The sequence below is a fragment of the Triturus cristatus genome, chromosome 7 (genome assembly GCF_964204655.1).
Source record: "Triturus cristatus chromosome 7, aTriCri1.1, whole genome shotgun sequence".
Lineage (NCBI taxonomy): Eukaryota > Metazoa > Chordata > Amphibia > Caudata > Salamandridae > Triturus > Triturus cristatus.
Window position 1 is genome coordinate 1,383,460,268 of NC_140590.1, and position 24,470 is coordinate 1,383,484,737.

The 24,470-nt window shown below is 43.9% G+C and overlaps 1 protein-coding gene across 1 annotated transcript in view; it reads right to left on the reverse strand.

Annotated features, from left to right (window-relative positions):
* The window catches only part of GGT7 (gamma-glutamyltransferase 7), a 278,286-nt gene that overhangs the window by 161,163 nt on the left and 92,653 nt on the right, over positions 1 to 24,470 (reverse strand). Inside the window, exon 2 of the mRNA XM_085619105.1 lies at positions 6,568 to 6,794. Within this exon, the coding sequence (XP_085475231.1) occupies positions 6,568 to 6,794 (227 nt within the window). The remainder of the gene's footprint in view (positions 1 to 6,567; positions 6,795 to 24,470) is intronic.

Sequence of the window (24,470 nt, forward strand, 5' to 3'; positions counted from 1 at the left end):
AAAACCCACCTAGTCAACAAAATGTTGCCGGAATGGATGATAGTATGTATACTGGCCTACGTACCCTACTGAGTGAATTCCTCACTCCTTTAGAAGACCGTTTGGCCAACATAGAGATTTGTCTAATAGACCTGCGTAAGGGATTGTTAGGCTTAGCCTCAGACCAAAGAGCAGGTACACACGCAGTAGTTGGACACCCCACAGGGATTTCTAATTTACCCAACTTACCATCTAATTCTAACATCTTGTCCAATGCACCTCCAACAGTTATTCTAACGGACAATGCGCAGCCAGCTTCTTTGCTACAATCTGTTCCCGTACTATCCTGTAACCACCAACCTGTCACAGGAGTTACCTGTAGGCCGAATCTATCTGGTTCGGCCTCTGATTCCGATCAGGAAAAATTAACACACGACGCAAGGAACCATATAGATAGGCAAGATAGCCAACAAAACAGGCGCAAAGCGGTAAATCTGCCCCCCGAGGCTGCTGCCTATTCTGTTGTCCTGAAGGGAGTACCCACGTTTGAGGGAACTGTGGTGGAACCTTATGATTCTTTACATAATAAGGTTACTAGTTGGTTAAATACCCATAGGCCATTACCACCTAATACTAAGGGAGAAATTCTTATGGTAAGAAGAGTCCCATGGATCGGTTACACAGACAAGAAATGTGTTGGTGACTGCATAATTGTGAACTTTAGGAATCCTAAAATTGTGCCATATATTTGCAATTGGACTGGGAACACAGGGTCTACATCTATTGAAGTGGTCCACCTGTCATTTTTTTATCCCAATACTTATAAGCCAATTTTGAACAATGACTATGGTTGGACCCTGGTCGGACCTGCTGCTGACGGCCGCAGAGTCTGGCCCAACCGTAATGCACCCAGTAACAACCTTGGTAACTTTTGGCACCCTAATAGATACAGCTGCCTTGAACAGATAGATTTACTTTTCAAGGGTCAGGGACAGGCCGGATGCGAAATAGATAGCGCCACTCAAGAACACGGTGCCCCTCGAAGGGAGAACTTGACATCTATTAACCCCCTTGGTCAAGTAACTGATTTATCTAAAATTATAACTCCACCGGGCTGTATTAGTAATAAGTTCAAATTGCAAATCTCAACACATCATGTAGCAGACCAGATGGAACCACCAACTTTGGAAATACCATTGCCCAGTCCTACGACTCCATCAACGGATGTCGCTCCGCTCAAAAGTGGTGGAAGCGATTCAGATCCGTTTGATGACTCCCTAAAGGTTCTTTCCTGGAATGTTGCTGGTATTGTCAATAAACTTGACACGAGTGACTGGGACTCCTTGATAGCAAATAGCGATATCTGTCTCTTCCAAGAGACATGGGCTAGGGAACCATTATCTAGAGTGGGGTATGCTGTGTTTGAAATTAATGCGACCTGGTCAGGTAGAGGGAGGCCCTCTGGAGGACTGGCGATCTGGGTCGCTAGTCACATTGGGTGTAATGCGGAGAGTCTACCGACTCACTCCCAGGATATTCAGTGTGTTATACTCAGGTGGCCCAACGCTTTAAGTCTAGCAATAATTAACGTATACTCCCGACCCACCAAGCTGGCTATGGAATCTCCCACACTTGACGATCTTACTGGCTTTCTGGCTAGCCTCCCGAATGACCTTAAGATAGTCTTGGGAGGCAACTTAAATTGTCACTTTGAGCCTTTAGAAGGCCTCAAGGAAGGAGCACTTGCAGTGGAAGATGACCTCTGGGGTGTTCCGTGTTGCCAATCCCCATATGTTAAAATCTGGTCTCCCCTAGTAGTACAAATACTCTCCTTAACGCTAAACTTTTCCTTAAGGGCATGCAATGGCCGCAGTATTTCAGATACCCCCTCCGCATGGACTTTTAACAGGAGGAATAATGAATCCAGGTTAGACTACATTTTGGTAGACATTAGTCTCTGGCCCAAGATTCAGGACTTTAGAATAATTGTAAGATCGGATAGTAATCATAATGCACTTGTAATGTATATGGTGCACCCTAAAGGTACAGCTCGATCACTCGCCGATGAGCCCAGACACGATCCTGGGAACCTGTTAATTAGTTCCAATAGACGTAGGATCAAATGGGGGAAACTGGCGAGCTCAGACGAGTCCATAAGCAAAATTTTTCGGCTAGCACTCCCGAAGCTTATGGAAACGGATAATCTAATCTCGCAGCCAAGAATCCCAGAATTCAATAAGAAATTAGCTCATATCCATGAAGAACTGGTGGCCCTTTTAGGCGAGGTCTTTTACCCAGTGTTACCACAAAGGAAAAAAATAACCCGTACCCCAAACTGGTACAATGCATCCTGTAAAAAGGCCAAGTCCGAACTCCTGAAGTGTGTTAAAATGGGATCGGACAAGTGCAAACTTGCTGAGCTTAGACGGATTTACAAGAAAACTATGGCAGTGGCGCGAGCTGACTGGGACTGGAATAAATGGCAGGATTTAACATCAGCACTGGAAGCGAAAGATCTGAGGAAATTCTGGTCCCTGGTGAATACTGGCATGCCAGAACATAAAGCTGCAATAGAGCCAAACATTGCAGCTTCCGCTTGGGAGGCCCATTTTGGCCAACTATACCAGGAACCACCTCAGATCGATGGCGTAAGGGACAGGGCCTTTACTGTCGCTCCTGCCACTGCACCAGCCTTTGAATTTACTCTCTCCGAGGTGGTCAGTGTTATTCTAGCCCTGTCGAGGGAGAAGGCCCCAGGACTTGACAGGTTGCCCGGCGATCTTTTTCGCTCCTATCCAGATATATGGGGTCCTTATCTTCTCACACTCTTTAACGCCATTCTGGGTGGGATGGAGATTCCTTGTACTTGGCTGGGGGCTGAGATAGTGCCCATTTTTAAAAAGGGCTCTCCTCTAGTCCCAGCCAACTACAGGCCAATAAGTCTTATAGATGTCCCCCAGAAAATTTACTCCCGTCTACTCCTAAACCATCTCATGGAGTGGATGGAGGAAAATAAAACTCTCAGCCCCTTACAAGCTGGCTTCTGAAAAAACACGTCCACCATGGATCAGATCTTCCGCCTCGTACTCCTATATTGGAAAACTGTAATTATTGAGAGGGGAAGGCTGTACATGGTGTTCGTGGACCTGAGGTCAGCTTTTGACTTGGTCCCCAGGAAGAAACTTTGGGAGACACTAACGGGGCTGGGAGTCCCACGCCACCTATTAAACGCCATCATTAGGCTCCACCAAAACAACTTTGCACAGGTCAGGTATGGAAGGACGGGTGAGCTGACATCTAAATTCCCAGTTCATAGAGGGGTGAGACAGGGTTGTGTCCTTGCCCCGACCCTCTTCTGCCTCTATGTTAACAACGTAATCGCACATCTTGACAACGTTCATGACAATGATGCCCCGTCCCTGGCCGGCAGGAGGGTACCGGCCATTATGTTTGCGGACGATACCCTGCTGCTGTCCAAATCTCCGATGGGGATCCAACGGATTTTAGATGGCTTTGGTCTTTTCTGTAGCCAATATGGCTTGGAAATAAATACAGGGAAGACCAAGTTTATGATATTTAATCCCACAGCCAAAACTAGACCAAACCCTTCCCTGAGTTCAGTAACACTGGAGAGAGTAAAAACCTTTCAGTATTTAGGGGTAACGCTGCATGAGAACCTATCATGGGAACCTCACGTAGCAATAAGCCGCCTGAAACTTGCACAAATGTCGGGGGGAATTCTGAAGGTGGCAAATTCTTCCACCTATAAACCAATTAGCCCGGCAGTGGTAATGTACAAGTCCCAAGTTAAAGCTGCTGCATCCTATGGTGGAGAACTTTGGGGACACAAGGCGGGCACAGGAATTATTAATGTAGAAAATAATTTCCTAAGGCGTCTCCTGGCCCTCCCCCGCGGTACACCTCTTTTTCCTTTAAGACTTGATATGGGCCTACCCTCTATAAAAGAGGACCTGGAACTTATGCCATTAAGGTTCTGGCATAGGCTCTGGTCTACTGCTGAGCTTTCACATTATAGGCAAGAGCTTGTACATGTCATGAATCTGAATTTTTGCGATAAAATCCCTTGGTTAGCATTCATAAAGAAAGAACTCCATCGGATGGGACTCCCTGAACTATGGGAGTCGCCTGAGCAAGGCTGTCTGGGGGTTTCCCGCAAACGTTTTGTGGGTATATATAGGGAGCAACGCTATGCCTCCATGGTCTCTGCATCCAATAAAGGGTCCTTGACCGATCGATTTCTGACTTTTAAGGACTCTTATCAGTTTGAGGGATTTATGGATATTATTTTCCCCATATTATCCAGAAAATTGTTTATACAATGGAGGCTAGGGACTCTCCCTATTAAAATTTTCACCCACAATTGGTCAAAAAATAACGACAGAACTTGTCCAGGCTGTTGTATTCATGATGAGGAAGAAACCCACATTGTTTTCTTTTGCCCAGCTTACAATAGACCAAGAAGATACTGGTTAATTCCGCTATGCAGAAACCTGGGCATTAGGAGTCATCTCGAGGTGTATAGAATATTGAAAACAAATACTAGTCCGCACATAGTCTTTGCAGTTGCAAAATTTTTAATGGCTATGTGGCAGATAAGGTCCAAACTAATTAACAACCGGTCTGTCTAATGAATTTCTTGGTTTGAGATGCCCGCAATCCTTTGTGTATTGATTTTACTGATTTTATTAACTACTTTTATTCTCTGTGATTCTTTTTAATGTATTGTGTGATTGTATCTTTTATGGCCTAATTGGCCGAAATAAAGAAATTTGGATTGGATTGGATTGGATTGGATGACGTTTTTCCTCATGTATTCCTATGAAGTAAGACTTTAATTAAAAAGGAAATCAAGAACTTTGTAGGGCTGATGTCCATCTTATGTAAATGGTAAATGATGAAATTATCATATGCTGCAATTTCATGCTATCAGAACCTGTTTTATTAATGGCTACAAAAGACTAATAGTGCATTCAACTTAAAACATTTGATCTTGAAAAAAGCAGACAGAAAGATAGGTAAGGGTTGTGTACAGGTGTGTGTAATATAGAGACAAACGGACTCCATCCAGTCATTCCTGTTTTAGAGGCAACAACCTGTTGTGAAATCTCTAGTATTCTGTGCCAGCAAGGCTAGCTATTTAACCATCTATTCCCCTTTCAAGAGTATTGAATGTGAAAGTGCCTAATGCACACTGACTGAGTTCTGAGATGGTCAACAGAGCACCACTCAGTGTATAAATGCAAACAAATTAACTAATGAAAAAGGTAGATATGAAGAACCGGATATTTACTGAAGGCTCGATTTATCATGCTTTTGTGCACCTAAGTGCAACTTGTGTGTGCAAAAATGTATCCGTGCGAGGAACTTCCATGACACTGATGGACAGAACCAGGATTAGCACACATGTCTGCTCACAGATGGGCCCCAGAAATCTTATGTTTCAATCTGAGGAAAGAAACCCTATTGGACCAAGAGGGCACATTTCAGCCCAAGCACATTAAAAGCATCTGCCTTGCCTAGGAGAGACCAAGGATTGTGGACTCGGAATGAAGGAGTTTAAAGGATCATGGAGCCACACTTCCCATGTGGTCGTGATTACTGGTATCTCCCTGGGTACTCACTATTATATAGAGGGTTACAAAACTAAAAACAAATAAAATAGACGTCTAAAACTCGCCAGACCTGCCCAAGGCAGAGAGGACATCCATGCACACATACAAACACACTCATACTCATTTACCCCACCCTGCATTCAGGTAAAGGGTGTGGTTGAATATCATGCACTGCACCTAGTGCCCCTTAAAACAGTGGCAGCCATACTCAACAGATTTGACTGGGCAGGCACTTGACACAAAAAAAGATGAAGGCCATGCCAAGCAAGGGCATTCAAAAGCAGGGGCACCGAGCAGAGTACACAACCTCAGAGTATGTGCTTTGCCTACAGGTTTCTGCAGACAGGGGTAATCGGTTGTCCCCTTGAAATACGTGACTTGATAACCTCTCAAGTGACTTCCTGCACCCTGAACACATATGGTTGTGAGAATCTTATTAATTTGTATTTCATTACTTCACTCAAAGAGCCCTGGGAGTGGCTTTCAATTGATCCAGATTGATTCTTTAATATTAAAGTCAGTCTTCACATTTATGGTCACTGGATATTGATATTTAATCACTGAAATATTAAGGACACAGAAAGTTGCATCATTACAGCACAGCCCACCGTGTCAGTAAGTCTGACAGTAAAGATAGTGTGAGATGGTTACAAGTGAAGCAATTAACTTCTTAATTCAGTTGCGAAAAAAACACTTAAAAACATCAACTTCACCATGCCCCAGAAAGAGTTTGTGACCTTGTACAGGAGATGAGCGCCATAGATAAAATTGTAGATTTGCCTTTAAAAAAATCAGTTTATTTTCTAAAAAGAAAATGGCTGAAATTATGAAACTTTAGGATGCTTTTTATATTTGGCCCCAGTTCAATATGAGTATTATAATTTCATAACACATTCACATAGACAACCGGCCCTTAAGATAGCCTTCAACCAGCCCAAAAGCATTTGCTCCCTACCTGTGGGTCTCCAAAGTAAACCTGCATAACCAGGGCAATTGTGACCCCTGTTGCAAAGGTCAAACAGGCTGTGATGATAACAGTCAGGCCATCCTGGCGGCAGCTGCAGTCCCCAGAGAATGGGTCTTTGGTGGTCTCTCTCAGCGGTGACACGTCTTGGCTGCCCATTTCAGAGGACGAGGAGGGAAGGCGCTGCAGACGAGCCGACTTCAGGAAGGAGTCTGGATCTTTGGTGGAAGAGAAGGAAAGAATATATTTAAAAAAACTTCACATAGACCTGAATGTAGACATTGCATTGTTATCCCCAATTCATTTTACAAAACATCAATTAAGCCCGTCAGCAGAGCATAAGAGAGGTTTATATTAGTGAAAAGATGTCCTACTGTTAATGCGGTTAGTTTTAAATGTTCATTTCACTTTTAGCTATCGCCTTGAAAGCTTTTTGCGTCAGACAGTGCCCACATAAGGCAGAGGTCTGCAACAGGATACTCTTGTTTGTTTGCAGTTCTGGAAGAAGCCCATTTTTTTAACAAAGGGTTTACAGGGTATTAGCTCTTAATCCCCCATTTTTGGGTTCTCATTTTACAGTGAGTTTTGTAAAAACTGAGCAACGCCTTTTACAGAAAGGTGCCACCATTGGGCAATATGCGGTCTGGTTAATCTTCACAGCTTGTTCCTAAACCACCAATCTGGGCAAACTTTCTGCTCCGTTGATTATCAACAAGTGAGCTTTTATCTGCGGGTATCCCCGGTCAGATGTGAAGGGACTTGGCTTTCTCCAGCATAGTCTGGGTGCAAGAGGAGAGCAACAACAACAGGAGACACCAGCACTGCCTAGTACAGGAATGACACGTCACGTTACCAGGTATACTTAAGATTCCCTAATTTAAGACACTATGTATTGAGGAAGTACTTCACAGAATATTGCATACGCATGATGATATGGCAATACAAAATAAAATGAGAACGTTTCCAACCAGCCATGATAGTTTTAACTGCAACACCACAAAGCATGTCCAACACACTCTCTCTTTAGATTTCGAATCTTGTTCTGCTATGCTGTCCTGTATTGCAATTTCTACTTTGATAACCATCTTGACTTTAATAATCTGTTGTATTGAGGAAAGGTATTTATTTAGAATTTGTTACTGACATTGATATATCTCCTGAAAAAAACGTTTAATCAGATCCTAATTGCAATACCAATATCTGTTGTTTTTCAGTGAGTTTGACTAAATTAAATTTGATAGGTGTCTAGAATTTTCAGTTTAATAGTGGGGTAGTGACTGGGCACACTGAAGCAAAGATAAATATTTATCAGGTGAATACCAGCATTTTCCTCTAGCATTCTATTAACCTGTTCCTCTCTAAACGGTGGATGATTGCTTGTTGCATGATTTGTTATGAGGGGATCATCTATCTATCGAATGTACATCAACCAGAAAGGTCAACACAGAAACAGGCACTGATAGAAGCATACCCAACACAAGTGACCAAATAACCATTTAATCCACTATTCATTCAAAACACAAACATAAAATAATAGCGATAATAAACCAATTGATAAACATAGAAATGTTTGCATTACGTATCAATCACCAGATTTACTCAGACAGAGATTTACTCAAGCGGAAATTGCTGATCAGGAAATTGGACTTACAGTTCAACTTACAATAGAGAGCACAGGTGCGACAGCCTGGTCTAATACTTAAATTTGGAATCACAACGATCAGATTGGAAATTGCACTAGTTTGTCTCAATAGTCATCCACCAAGCTTTCAGCAGTTTCATTCCGAATTCACTATGCAATCGCCTATAGAAGGCAAACTTCAATCAGTAAAAGGAAGGTGTCTCACCCTGGGAGCAATGACATACTCACCTGACACGTGTAATGAAAAACGGAGAGACATAGACTGCAACATTTAGTAAGGGATTCCAACATAACATCGTCATGAAATTGCCATCCTGAATCATAACCGCAAAAACAATCACAAAATGGTCATTGTTGTGTCTCCCATTGTTCCCCACGGACTAGTTTTAAGAAGTTATCCAGTGTCATGTCTGATACCAAGCAGGGTGACATTTGAAAGACACATCAATAGGATTTTAAGAACAATAAGGTGTACACAACTTCGTTACTTTTCCGTAAATAGTACATTGTATTTGTCTTTTTTTTTTTAAATCAAAATGTCGATTATCTGGATAATGTCCTCTTTATGTTTTACATGAGAACTTTGATTTTTAGGGTTGTCAAAACTACTTTATAATTGTGCACAAAAATTAGTACAACTATGACATTTTGATAATGAGAAACGTTTTGCATTTTCACCATTCTTAGAGTTCAGACTTTTCTTTCCACTGCTCACTTGATTATTTTAGAACGTTTCGCTTTGGCAGCAATAAAATACTCACCTGACGTATGTAAAAAAGAGAGACATGGACCCCACCATTTAGTAACGGTTAACATAACATCGTCATTAAATTGCCATCCTGAGTCATACCATAAAATGAACACTTGTGTCTCCCATTCTTCCCAACGGACTAGTTTTTCTAGTTTTTAAAACGTTTACCTATGTGTTGGAGGAATGTTAAATGAACTCCCAGTATCGACTTTCTCTCAGAGGCTGGATGGCAATGGGGCGCCTTGCGATTCCTATCTTAATAAACCAATTAAGAACCTTTTCAACGATAAAATGGGGACTGAAATGTTTATTTAAGACAATTAAATAGAAATACAGGCAGCAGAATCCAGTATCGGTAACCTTCACCTAGTGATGAGACATTCAGGAAAATTAAATCGAGGAGTTAGAATACTAATTAGGACTGTTCTTCGGGGGCCTGGGTTTCTGGATGAATATTAAATGGGAAGAAACATGAAACTGCAACTAAAAGTACTGTTTTCTATCTGGCAAAGGATAGAACATTTGGGAGTCAGGCATTCAATTGGTGACAATGGCTTAACACAATCCCGTACCTGTTGTCCACAACCTTTAAAGGTCCATATCATAGGTGATTTTTTTTTACATACTTTTTATTGATTTTCACATGAATACAAATGTTATAGCCATTAATTTTATCAGAAACGTTGCATCCATTCATGCAATAAAGAAATCGAAAAAACCTCCCACTCGCCCCCCCACCCCTCCCCGGACTCAAACTAACATTGTCATAACAATCTAGTGGTCATCCCACAATTGTAATCAGTTATATACAATGTCGTCACATATACATTCCATGACATGAGCAGTACACAGAACGGCAAACTGCCCACATTGTATCTTATCTTTGCCTTATGTCAAAACCTGCATCTCAGAACTATGCGTTCCCCTTCTATGATTGTATGTCCTTGGCCACAAACTCCTCCATCATTACATTCCATTCTAGCGAGATAGGTATCTTTCAAATCCCTTTTTGCTCTTCACGTTGAAGCTCGGCTCCCTCCGCCCTTCCCCATCTAACCATCTCATTGTACCAATCTAATAATAGGGGCGATCTGGTAGCTTTCCACCGCATGGTTATATTTCGTTTTGCCAATACCAGTGCTAAGTTTGTGAATTTGCGTACAGGGCCTTCCTTCTTCCCTTTGGGGCCTAATGCCAATAAGCAACATTCCAATGACGAATGTTCCTCGTCGGTGCCACACCATGCACTATTTCCTGCACTGTTGCCCAATAATGAATGAGTCTCGGGCAGTCCCACAACATATGCAGTAAACTGGCATTTGGGGAGCGGCAGCGGGGGCAATCACCTGATACCTCTGGGATCATCAAACTGAGTTTGTGTGAGGTTAAGTACGCGCGGTGCACAATCATGAGCTGGATAAACTTCGGGTTCCTAGAGACCTTGCGTGTGTGTTCCAGTATCATCACCCATTCCTTATCCATGAGTGTTTGCCCAATATCTGCGTCCCACCTGTCTAGGGTCGACTAAAGGGACGCCAAGGTGTGTGTACGGATACCCCGGTATAACCACTTTTTCAGGTGACCTCCATTACCCATCAAATATTGCATGTGTTAACGGCTCTCACCCCCCCCTACTCCCCCCGGGGACCACACCGTTTTGATATAACGAGAGATGTGTGCATGGAGCAGGAACAATCTATTTGGCACTCCCTCACAAATGCATCGTGATTCATCAACATGCCGTTGGTAAAGAATGTGCCTAGTGTGGACATTCCTGTCTCTACCCACGCCTCTATATGTCTAAAAGTCACCCTCCCTGATGGTATTGGAAGTCCCAGCAGGGGTATATTTGAGGCGTAGGGTGCTGTTATTTTAGTATAGCGCATCGCCTTCTTCCAACACAGCAGGGCCGTTCGCAAAAGTGCTGGCGCCGTTAGCGGAATCTTGCTGCCTGGCAGCAGCAGTGCGTGTAGTTCCCCACGTTCCCACTCCTGAGGAGTCATAGCTATTTCTCTAAAGTTGCGGCCTGCAATCCAATACATAACCACTGCAGCTGACCCGCATAACAGTAAGCTCTCATATCAGGGACTCCCATACCCCCTTGTTTTTTGGCCAGCTGTAGTTTAGAAAGCCCTATACGCCTACGCCCCGAACCCCACATTAATTTGATAAGTAGGGTGTCCAGTAATTTAAACGTCTGAAGCGGAATTATAATGGGCAAATTGACAAAATAATATTACAGCCTTGGTAGCATCACCATTTTAGTGATGGCTGCGGATCCAGTAACCGAGATAGGTAGTGAAGTCCAGAACCATATTTGCTTTCGAAGCGATGTTATAGTGCGAGTTAGATTACCATATAACATATCCTCCACATCCCAGTATATCTGGATACCCAAGTATTTAAAAGTAACCGTCCGGTCTGAAACATCCAGCGGCCAAATTGAATTGGTGCAGTCCTAGTTACGTCATTAAAAAAATAAACATATGATTTGTTCTCATTAATTGAGGAGTTCTGAAAGTCTTTGGAACACCGAAAAAAGCTCAGGAATAGGGTCGTAGTCCTCGTCCAAATTGTTAAAATATAAAATGATGTCGCCTGCATACGCCGACACTACATGTGTCTCACCACTTATGTGTATTCCCTTGTGGCCTGCCATGACACGCAGCTTAGTCAAGAGAGGCTCCAGAGCTAAAATAAATAATAAGGGCGAGAGCGGGCAGCCCTGTCTAGTACCCCGCGCCACCTGGTATTGTTGGGAAATGTGGGCCCCCGTGCGAGCCCGCGCCGTTGAGTTTGTATATAATAGTCGCACGCAATTCGTATATTCCGGCGGAATCCCGAATCTAGGCAGTGCCTGCAGCATATACTCCCATTGTAGGGAGTCAAATGCTTCACGCAAATGCAAAGAGATGCAGCCCCGTGGGGAAACATCTGCAGGTACATGAGACATTACCTGGTGGAGTCTTCTAATATTGAGAGCTGTACTCCTGCCCGGTACAAAACCACACTGATCAATGTGTATCAATCGGGGAGAATATTGCAATAGCCTTGTGGCCAATAATTTACTCAGAATCTTGTAATCTGTGTTAAGGAGTGAGAGGGGTTGATAACTTGCCACATCTTTACTGTCCCTACCCAGTTTCGGGAAGGATACCACTGTCGCCTGTAATGTAGGGAGTGGGACTGAGCCATCCTTAAGTGCCGCTCGATACAATTCCTGTAGTCGGGGAACCAACAGTTCAGAATAAGCTGCATAGAACTCGCTGGGCAATCCATCATTACCCAGTGACTTGTTACGTGGAAGGTCGCTGCTTTGATTTCCATGTTCGTAATAAGCCTTTTTAGTTCTGTTGCGCGATCATTACTTAACTGTGGGAGTTGTAATCCATCAAAGAATGCCTCATATTCCCTTTCCTCTGCCTCGTCCGGAGGTGCATACAGCTGTTCATAATACAGTCGAAAGCAGTATTAATTTCCAACTGGGTGCGCATAACATCGCCATTTGGGGTAGCTATTTCGAGAATAGGAGATACTGGTGGTGCATCTTTAATTATCCTAGCAAGCAAGGGGCCCTCAATCACATGCTGTTTCTGGGTGTACAATCGGTAATCTAGGACACGGAGTTCTTCCAAAAGTTCAGCATGCGTTATGCGCAGCTCTTGTAGCTCCGTTTTTCTGGCAGCATTCAATACCGCCTCCTGTTTCAATGTGCCCAGCTTATTTTCTACTGTCGTAAGCTTGTCAAGTAGGACCACGCGCGCCCCAACTTTCGTGCTGATCGCCACCCCCGTATCACAGTTTTGAAGGCGTCCCATTCAATTTGTCGTGTGCTAGCTGTATCTGTGTTTTCAGTAAAGTAGTGAGCTATGGCTGTAGAGAGAGCATTGTGGAACACCGGATCATCCAATAATGCAGGGTGTAATCTCCATGTTGGTATGGGCGTTGGAATCTTCCCTAAGAGTAGTGTGGCCTCCACCGGATTATGGTCTGAGTATGTTTTGCCTAAATGTGTGATATCTAGAACTGTGTCCAGTATCTTCAGTGAGCAGAATATTCTATCTATGCGGGTGTGCAGGCCATGCGGTGCTGAGAAGAACGAGTATTCTCTATCCGTGTGGTGCAGCTCCCGCCATATGTCCCCAACGTCCCCAACCTCTGGCCCATATCTGGAGCGCATCACCCTGTTTCCTACATCCTGCACCCTGCAGAGGAGGATGCAATCTAACCAACTCTATGTCCATCACTGCGTTAAAATCTCCACCCAACACCCAAGGGTATCCTTCCCAGCCCACCAAGGCAGTACAAATGGCCTCCAGAAATGTGTCCTGTTCTGTGTTTGGGGCAGAAATACTCCCTATCACTATGTTTTCCCCGTCCAACAGACCATGCAAAAGTACATATCTCCCATTGGAATCAGCCCGTTGTTCTAGGAGCTTGAAGGGGATGCCATTCCTAAACCAAATTGCCGCCCCGCGGGCAAATGCAGAGTAAGAAGTGGAAAATAATTGACCCCTCCATTTCTTTTGAAGCTTAGTGGCTTCTGCTTGTAATAAATGGGTTTTCTGTAGAAGGACTATATGTGCTTTTCTGCGGTTTAATTGTGCCAGAATTCTATGTCTTATGTACCGAACCCAGGCCTCTCACATTCCAGGACGTACACTTATATCTATTAGGTTGCGCCATCAGGTTTCCTAAAACTCAAACTGCTTCGGACATAGTTCTCAGTGCGCTGACCACCCATTTTTTCACTTGTAGTTGAGCCCGTAATCCCCATTAAACTTCCCAATACTAGATTCCCCACTCAAAATAAGAGGACCAAACCAGAAAAAGAAACTCAACAAGAACTCTGTAGTTTCCATAACAAAGTGCAGTTACCTATGGGGTAGTGGCCACCACCCGCCTCATAGCATATCGCACACAATGCTCAATGTTCAGTTACATCAGGGCAACAACCTGCGCCTCCTTATAGAACCTGTATTAAAAGACATCAGGACCATCCAGTATTACAACTTGCATAGGCATTCACACATTTGTCATATGCAGCATAACTTGTATATATTTATACTCATCTGAAAGCCCACTGCAGCAGACGGAGAGGAGCACTGCAGTCACCCCAGGTAGTCATTGGCAGTCTGTGGCGTGATCAAGGGGAACAGTGCCACACTATTCTCAGAGTAAGATTGGGCGTTCACATCTTCTGAAGAGTCCACAGTTTCAGCCACCGACTGTGCATTGTGTGCTGCTAATGCTACCGCCATCAGTATAGCGTCCCATTGACTGTCTCATATCTGCTCCTGAGACAGGCGTCCTCCGCTTCCAACATCTGCCTGGCGCCTTCTGTTAGGTCCGTCTCGTCGATTCCGTTGCGTCTTCGGCTGCTGTCTTCGGCTGGATTGGGTGGAGTGCTGCGAGTTCGGTGGTGACAAGGTAATTTCGAGCCAGTCCGCTGCTTCCTCTGGATTGTCAAAAACAGGGTTTTTTGATCATAAATAACCTTAAGGCGCGCTGGGAATAATAGGGCATACTTCAGGTGATGAAGCCGGAGTTTCTTTTTGATGTCTTTAAATTGTTTTGTTCTCAAATGTTATTGGGGCATTCTCTCTGGCCGCACACAATATCGTGTCCCGATCTTTGTAATTTAATATCCGCGCTATAATCGGCCTAGGCGGTGCCCCAGGAAGGGGGGGCCTAGGCAGAACTCTGTGGGCATGTTCCACACTATAGTGCTCTGTTAGACCCACCGTTGCCACCCGCTCCCGCAGCCACTGTTCTATAAATTGGGTAGGGTTGGATCCTTCGCTTCTCTCCGGTATGCCCAGTATGCGCACATTATTGCGCCTCGAGCGCCATTCGGCGTCATCCACCCTGTCCTGTAATCCTTTCAATTGGCGCTGTAGTTGTTCTATTTGAGAGGAGTGTGTCGTCTGCTGGGGTACGAGGTCGTCCAGTGTTATCCTGTTAGATTTGACTTTGTCTGCCAGATTCATGTGATCTGCTTTCAGAAGATTAAAACTGGTAGTCAGCGTGCCAATTTGAGTTTCAATAACAGCTCTGGAATCTCGTATTTCCCTCAAAATCAAATCCAGCTTGTCTTCAGATCGGGTAGGCTCTGTAGGCGCAATCACATCTAGGTCAGGGCTGTGCATCTGGGACTCTTGTATCGTACCCGGTGAGTCGTCAGGGGGCGGGAGTTCCGGTTGTTTGGTCTTGGGACGCCCCATGATTTGAAAGAACTAGGGTAGTGTGCTTGGCCTCCTCCACACCAGTACACCTCTTGTTAGACTCTACTTGGCAGCCCTCGTGAGTCCCACTTTGGGTCACCGCGTGACACACATCTTCTCGTCTCAGGGGTCACCTTACGTTCATCTCACCTTAGCGTTGTGCAGTCTGTATCCACCCGATCCAGTGCGCTAACTTCTACCAGTGTCAGCCACAATCGCAGCCTGGTCTTTCTTCACTGTGTCAATGTTTCTGGGGCACCTTGCGCAATCAAGGCAGAGACCGTGACATTGTCCAGTTAGGTCTATCCCTGGTGTTCAAGTCTCATGGGGTGGCAGCTGTGCAGATAAGTGGGGGATCAGATCCAGAAAAAAGGCAGTCAGTCACATGTCAATATTTGCCTGCATTACAGGGCAGTCACTTGCCTTACAGTGGAACATCAGCCAGTCCGCACATGGGAGTCCGCTCTACTGCTTGTAGTCTGAGCCTGTGTGGCTGCGTAGTCCAAGTTCACACCGCATGTTGTAAGAGCCCTCGCCTGTTCTCCCAATCTACTTCTGTCGAGGCTTATCCCAGCAGTCAGACGATCTCACAACCGTCTATTTCGCCGGCAGGGTTGCTCAGCAAGCACCTTTATGCACCTCCTTGTCTGGGGCTTCTAAAAACATGCCTGGTATCCCCTGTTCTCCCCATAGGCAGCATCCGCCATCATCTAGTCGTTCCGCCCTCGTATTGCACTGGGCTGCTCTTGCCACACCTAGGCCGCACAGCGTGGCTCACCTACGGCGTCCCCGTCGGCCGCTGCGGAGCAGCCAGTAGAGACAGGCGTGTCCCAGCGCTCGGCGTGCAGAACAGCCCCAGAGCGGTCCCATGTCATTCAGCTGTCGGCCAGTGTGGGACACCTCCTTTCGGGCGGCCTCAATGTGAGGAACGCAATCGGGGTAATGTGCTCATTTGTCCCACTCACCGCTCCTTCACCAATGCCGCCGAGTTCAGGGTCTGCATCCGATCGCCGGCTGCCATTTTGGGCCGCTTTGGGTTCTCTGCAACTGGCAAGGCAGCAGGCTTGCAGAGCACAACCCCCAGCCCTCCCAACGACAAGTCTTTGAGGGGAGGAGGTCACGTCCGCCGCAGCTGATCAGATCTTCCGCTCCCTTGTCCCAGAGCTTGAGTGTCCCTCTGTCGCCATGTCACAGCCTCTTCTACAAGGTGCGCTCGGTCCCAGACGCCGTCGGATTGTTTAGGGCGAAACCAGGCTCCAAACGACTTGTTTTCAGAGTCACTGCAGGCCACAGGTATTCCGGTGCGCAGGGTGCCGAGGTTAGAGCACGGATGGTCCGATATTGACAGGATAATTGCCGCAGTGTCAGGGCCGGTCACGGGGCTCCTCTAGCTCGCGTCCGCAATGCTCGGTGGTTGGCCATGTCCCGTCCATATCACAGGTGATGTGCATCACAACCTAGAATCCATCTTCCCTCAGTGGGCATGCAATGTTTTGTGCAGCATGCTGGCTGCGTGACAAACCACCAGCTCTTTTAGATGGCAATGCCAAGTGCTGGGCAAACCAGCCGCTCCTCATTGGATGGTCACGCAGAGGGAAACTGTGATGGATGTGAACAAAGATTTAAAACTGTGGCAAAAATATCTTGCCCTCTGAACTATTTGGAGAAACGGGGCTAGTTCTCAAGATACTTAGCATTCAAATAGGATTTTGTACCGGTGGAGGTGCCACTGTGCTGTTTAACACTAGCCGGGCTCTGATTTGGATTAGGTGTCAGAGGAGAGCATAATTGGTGACTCATCAGTCGCTTGAAGTCAAAAGATTGGGTAGTGCAGTAAGTTATCCAGTGTCATTCCTGATACCAGAGTGGGTGAAATTTGGAAGACACATCAATAGGACTTTAAGAGCGATTAGGTATTTTTCTTAGCACCTTTTATTGCTTTGTGTATTTATTTAGTTAATGCGTTTTACGCAGTGCTGCGATGTTGCCTTGTGGCTTCTTTTGTGTTATATGTACCTTAACCCTCTAACAGGGAATGCAAACAGTCTAGTAAGGAGCTGTGACAGCTTCAAAGCAGATGAATAGATCTGGATTACAAATGGGAGAACATTGTACTGAGGATTCTTAATGCTAATTGGGGCTAAATCCCTAAAATGGCATTTGCATGCGAATGTAGGGGTACTTTCTGCAGTCTTTCCTAAATTGAGGTTAGTTCAATGACTTTCTAAAGCTAGTTTGAATTCCTTTCAGTTATAGTGGCCCAGGACGTGAATGGATTTTCTTTTATGCTTAAATTGTGTTAGCCTGCTTCGGTACAGGAGTGCACGACCAGATTCCACGCATTAAGTTGGCCTTTTCAAAGAAGTGCCTTGTCCGTGATACACTGTGAAAGACTATGCATGCACTTAAAGGGGAGCTCATACTTTGACGGCGAGAGAAACATTCGGTTCGCCTGATTTTTGGATTGATTTTAATTTTTGAACTTGTGATTCTTAGGAGGCCAGAAAAAGCAGATTTGGAGCAGATTGTCTTGCGAGGACCAGGATCATGGTAGTTCAATTCAAATCAAATGAAATCAAATTTATAAAGCGCATGGCTGCACTAGCTAGTATGTCCCCGTGCTGGTTGGACTGTAGAAACGAGCAGCGTGTCTCAGCATAGATAACTGAAGGGTTGTGTTTTGATCACTCAATGTCTCTGGATGACAAAGACCCTTCCAGTGCCAAAGAGGATTCTAATAGTTTTTTTATTTTGTTTGTCATGTTTGGGGCTTGTCCCAATAGAAAAGGCCATGTAGGTAGGGATTTATTAATTTCTGTCACGCTCAAAATGAGCACACCTGTTTCAACCCAATTGAGGCAAAGGAATCTTTCATCTACAAAATGATATGTTTCAGGTATTTAGTGATGTTACTTTGGCCAGCCAGGCCCCCCTGAACTCGACAAAAGGATCTGAGAAGTGTCTGAGCTGAATCACCAGCACTGATTAGAGAGGCTCCCTGCTTAACTGTCCTCCCTTGCACTAATACTTTATCATTATTGATCTGGAATGTATGTGGCAGGGATCAAATCTAAACTAAGCAACAGTGAGTGGAGCCATATCATTGATGGGCATACAAATTGCATGTTCAAGGAAAAATGAACCAGGGAAAATGTTTTCGGATGTGGGTTGAAGAGCTTCTATATCCCAGCAGCTGCATCACCAGCCAAAAAAGCATCTGAAGGTCTATTAGTGTGGCTTAAAGTTCATTTAATGTGTACCATTGTCCAGCTTGACACCCGGTCCGGAGATATTTTGGATTTAATACTTACCTCGGCTACTGGCAGGCCTGTGCTTGTAATTAACATCTACAATAGAAGCATTAGCTTCCAGAAAGACGACTTCACCTTGCACGTATTAAACAAAATACTGTCTTGTAACACTAGCAACCACTATGCGATCATTGCAGGTGATCTAAATTTAAAATTTGAGCCTTTTGGCTTTATCCAGGAGATATCTGCTATTGACGACACTTTTTGGGGCATCCTTGAACTAGTTGCTCCACCTAAAAAGCAACTGTCATGTTTGGCTTCGCAAACAGCCGACATAACTCTCACCTACGGCATTCATGCCTGCAATGGTCGCTCCTTATCTGACATTAATGCTGCCCTGACATTTCATAGGCGTGCTTATACTAGTAACATAGACTACATGCTCCTTGATGTCCAGATTTGGAGATCAATGAAGGATCTGAAGGTCACTTCTAGAGTTGAGAGCGACCATGACCCACTAATCCTCACCATCCAGTATTTGTTATCCTTCTCTTAGCTTATTCAAGAGTTGCCTTGTAACAATGCTCTAGCACGATGTAATAACCAAAGAAATGTGAAATGGAACGTGATCTGCTCCTTGTCTAATATTATATATATCAAAAATATATGGGCTGGGGGCTCTAACCTTAGGTCAATGGTTGAAAATTTGGAACATCGCAATTAATAATTGAGGCACATAATGAGTTATTCACAAAACGGAAAGATTGGTTTCAAAAAGATTTCAAAAGGGCATCCATATCTCATAAATCACAGGAAAGGTTCACCCAAGCTTGCAGAAGTGCTAAGAAAATTCTTCTTTCTACACTAATGCTAGGAGCTTAATTTAGGAAGCCCTAAGGCACGCCAAATTTGATTTGGAAAGCAGGAAGTGGGATGAACTTCTCGATGTGGCCAAGAAAAAAAACACTAGGGCAGTCTTGGCATATGAAAACAGCCAGCCGCAAGGCTCTGTTTTGCCTCTGCATCAATTTTCATTTGCTGACATAGAAGCAGTGGTCACGTCCCAACCACAGGGAAAGGCACTCGGGCTGGATAAGATTCCTGTGGTCATGTTTTACTCCAACCTCACAATTTAGGTCTCTTGTGTCAACCTGGTATCTAACGCGATAGCTCCTGGAGCTGTAATCCCTGCGACTTGGAAGGACATTGAGCTGGTTTTCCAAAAAGGTTGTCTAAAACCTCCTAGCAAAAATTGCACCATTAGTCTTTTGTATAAATCACAAAAGATCTTTTGCAGGAAAGTGTTTGTGAAGCTAACAGCGTGGATCATGGACAATGATAACATACTTGCAAGAGGGTTTCGGACCAAAGACAAGCACCATGCATCAAGTCTTTTGTTTCTTGCTAATTAAGTGGTGGGAACCTTTTTGTTACTTATATTGACCTTCGAGTGGCATTTAATTTGGTGCCCAGACTCAAGCTCTGGGAATTACTGGTTAGTGTAGGTGTTCCTAGCAACCTCCTCACTATTGCACCACCTAGAGGATAACTAAGCCTGGATACGGTGGGGTTCCAGTGGCAAACTCACTGAGAAAATCAACATTAAGGAGAGAGTCCGCCAGGGTTGTGTGCTCGCTCCAACTGCTGAGCAGGACAGGAATTGGCCTGAGCGGGCTGGAAAGACACCCTGCTCAGACCAGGGATGTGGGGATTTCTCCAGCCCAATGCAGCTGGGCGGGAGAAAACCTAAGTGCGCATGTGTGTTTTGGTCGACCTGAGACGGCCGGCCAAACACACATGAGCACTTAGGTAGTGGAGTGCACTAGCACTCCTCCTCCCATGCCTAGGCCCCGCCCCTCCCTACAGCGCTGGCTAAGAGCCGACAAATGCATAATAAAGCAATGCAAGGACATTGTTTTAGTTTACATTTGCTGGCTCGGAGCCAGGCAGTGGAATGACGCTCCTCCGCCATTGCGGAGGAGTCGCTGCTGGCGGTGTGTACAGACAAGGAGACGCGTTTATACCCAAAGAAAGATTCGATCCTTTCAGACATCTGCCTCAGAACTCTTAACTAGAGACTATTAACCATGACCCAAGGGTCGATGTGTACCACATATTTCTCCCACCACCGGCGTAGTATCACCTGCATACATCAAGAGATACACCTGGAAATTCAGACAATGCTGTGAAATTATCGCAACCAAAGTGTGTGTAAATATGTGAAAAAGCAAGTGTGTGAAATTCTGCATCACGTTCTGCCTCTCTCCATCCTGGATAGAAAGTATCCACCGCCATGCTGCTGTATAAAGGAATTCCCTCCTTCGAGACACCTGCTGGTACACGGTCTCAAAGGTGGTCCACAAGGTCAATATTGGTCATCAACCATCTCTAACTCAAGGTCTCTTTCACTGAATATGTTCCAATAAAAAACATCAGCCCAAATTCAAGTAGTGTCATTTCGTTTTATTTAACGCCAGCCCGCATGGCTCAGTGACACTGAAAGAAAAGAGCCTCAAACAACAGTGTCCTGTTTAGGAGAGCTGTGGAGATGCTATTTCCGGCTTTACAAATTAGTAATCTTAGATATATTATATCACTAAAACGTAGTGCTTTTCGTACACAAAAACAATAAAATAAGGACCGGCATACGAAAATCAGAACAGGAGCTTCCTGTGCGGAGGGCGTTCCTTTGTAACTACTTAATGTTTTTATGCTAATGTCCAAGGAGAGAAACGCTCAGCAACCTCAACACAAACTGAGCGTGGCGTCAACCGACTGCCCATTTACTGGCATATGGCGCCCTCTGCTGGCTACACATACGATATGCATTTTACAGTATCGTTGAAACTCCAAGAACTCTTATTTTATTATTTTATGTAAATAATCTTTGCATAGTGGCCGCCACTTCAGAGCACTATGGTGAAAGGGAAAACAAGGTGACCTAAAGTCCTCAGACAGTCTTACTTTGCTCGATGCCAATATAAAAAGTGTTGTAGTTTGCAACATCTCAAACTGGGGGATGTGCTTTCAAAGGTACCAAACAATTGTATCAACAACATCATTGATTAACCAGTCCAGTGACTGAGTCAATGACGTTGTTTATACAATTGTTTGGTACCTAAAAATTAACATTATTGTCCTAAAGTAAAAACCATGCAACTGTTAGCCTTGCGGGCTTTTGAGACAGCTTCAGCTATCATGCACTACTGTTGTATTTTCCAAAGACATACATAATGTATATTCTACATCAGTGATACTGACTGAAAGTAAGGCCTGGGGACCGCTTGCGGGCCTCTTGATCTTTACAAGTGGCCCCCTGGTGAAGAGCAGCACTGGACTGCTGTTTACTTGACTGAGCACTAACATTTAGAAACAAGTTAAATAAATGGGCAAGCATATATATACACATTATCTGAAGTAAAATAAGCTGTCCTGCGCATTTCAACCTTAGACACACCTTCATGTTTAAACACATCATGTAACAAATGTGTCAAAATTTGATAAAGTCTCTTCACAATTCAAAAAATTGTATTTCATTAACATGCGGAGACACTTTACTTTAGTACATACGATTATATCATTGGATTGAGAAGTATTTTTGAAAAGTGATAGTTTTCAAACATGAATTTACAAATATTCATGCAGCCCCCACTCTGAAAACAATGCTAATAATGAGCCGAGAGGCATACCAGTTGTAATGTTCACCATCTGGGTGGCCTGGGCTGTTACTATACATGGACGACATTATAGATTATTAAATCAAACACAAGAGCAGGTTTTGTACATCGCATATCCTGAACTCATGTATTTCAAGGTTCTTCTATTTGTGATTATGAACAAAAAAAGAGGCAAAGTGAAATAAAACAATTGTCTAAGATCATAGCATTTGGTCAAGTGGGGAATCTAGGATTGATCCAAGGTTTTCTGGTTTTTACATTGTGCAATTCAGCCCCAAGATGGGCATCTTTCATTTTACATAAAACGTTAATGTTTTGCCTTTAATTCTTCTAGGCCCATGCGCTTTGAGTGTGGGTGGCAAAAGGAAGCTTGTTTTGGGCTCGAATGTCCAAGAGAACCTCAAGCTGAACCACAGTCAGTCACTTGGATTGAGTGTTCAGTGGCTCACCCATCTCTATGACATAATTGCAATTAAGATGACAGACATAGGAAGGATATGATTTAACATCAAACGATTTGGCGAAGCAGGAGAACCAACACCAAAGTATAGGACTTCCCCTTTTAAGATTTATACTTTTCTCACTACACCATATTTCACTTAGTGTACAATGAGACTGGGTGTTCTCTCCTCCATAGGTAAAATTAATTAATTGTCGAGTTCCAGTCCTGTTTTCTTATCACATACATACTACCAATGTTTAGTTTAATACAAGTGTATCCTATTTCTGTAAAGAGAAAAAAAGGAGAATATAGGATGAGAAATTGATTACCCGAGCATGCACAATTCATCAGAAGGGGCAGCAGAGATAAATACAAAAAAACATGCATTCAGGGTCCATAGTTTCCTTCTTGCTCGCTACACAACATCTAGGGCGAGGGGCTTCGATTGTGAGACTAAGGGACTACTCTCACCAAAGAAATGCCACTATGCTGTGGAACCTGCATAGAATTTAAATACAGAGTTGACAACTAGCATATTTTTGCAAAATGGTAAAGCCAAGATTAAACATCAAGTCTCCTAGTGCCTTGGCTAATACCTTCCCACTGTTCCATGCCTAGCTGTGGAGGTTGGATGTATGTGTCTGCCCTCTACAGTGAATTACATACCTCACTGGGTGGTCTTTGAAAAGTTTTTTTTTATTGCACTTGCTACCTTAACTGAGGTTGTTTCTAAGCACTCTTATTGGCTACAATAAAGGCATAAGGAGATCTTGATCATTCCTATTCAAAAGTCGTTACTTCCTTTATACACTTGACTCACCTAAGGTAAGCAGAAAGGGTTTACCAAAGGGTGCAGTATGAGAGAATGACTCAGATACAGCATAACACAACATTTTCAAATCTTGGACTCTTAGAGACTAGGGGCTTAATTTAGAGGGCAGTATGGTTGAGACCCTCAAATTAACTCCATAACTCACTGTCCATACCCTGTGCATGCTTTGCTTTTCACATGCCCACCTTATACCCTACAGGGGATCCCCTCTGCTTGCATCAATGCTGCCCTCGGTCACACCACAAGCTATACGTTTTGGCCCATGGGAATATGTTTGTGAGTACCTATCTTATATATGGTTAGTGGGTTTCATCCATTGACATTTTAAATTTGTCACTCACACTTTGCTTCCATCTACCACAATGTGGAGCGGCCCACTTTACCCATTAGCTCCCTTCACATTCAGTGAATGCAAACGCTTGTGCACATTGATCATAGCAGCCTGAAAATAGTTCCATTCTCTTCAGTGGCAAAGCTGGTTCAAAATGTTTTTTTAAAATTTTTTGTTTTATATATTAATTTGAACTACCGGCTGTATAGTTTGCCTGAACTCTTTTTTAAAGCTTATGTCATAAAATATTTAAGTGATATTATTTTGTAGTGGCCTGCGATTTGAGTGCTTGGTTAAAAGGTGAGTTAGTCTTTTCTCCCTCACAAAAAACAATAATAACACGTGAGGCACGACTTGTGGTTTAAAAACGGTGGTGAAACAGCTGCATTGGTGAATGTTTTCTGAAATTTTCATTGCAAGCATATGGTGATTTGGTTTACATAAGGGCATATTTTCATTTTTTCCTTTAGATTTTTTGGCATATGCTTGCAATAAAAATAAATAACCATCACACCAGCTTCCTACACTAAGATCCATAGGATTTGGCAATGTTTTTTACTCCCCCAAGACAATAGTATTACAATAATCGCAACTTGAAGCAACAATTGAGCAATCACCACTTTTTCTCAAAAATGGTGTACCTTTGGGAACAATTTTCTGCACAAAAACCACAGTTCTTGGTCACCCGATTTATGTTTTTTAATACTTCACTAGCGTCAAGCCAGCCACCAAACATTTTGAGTT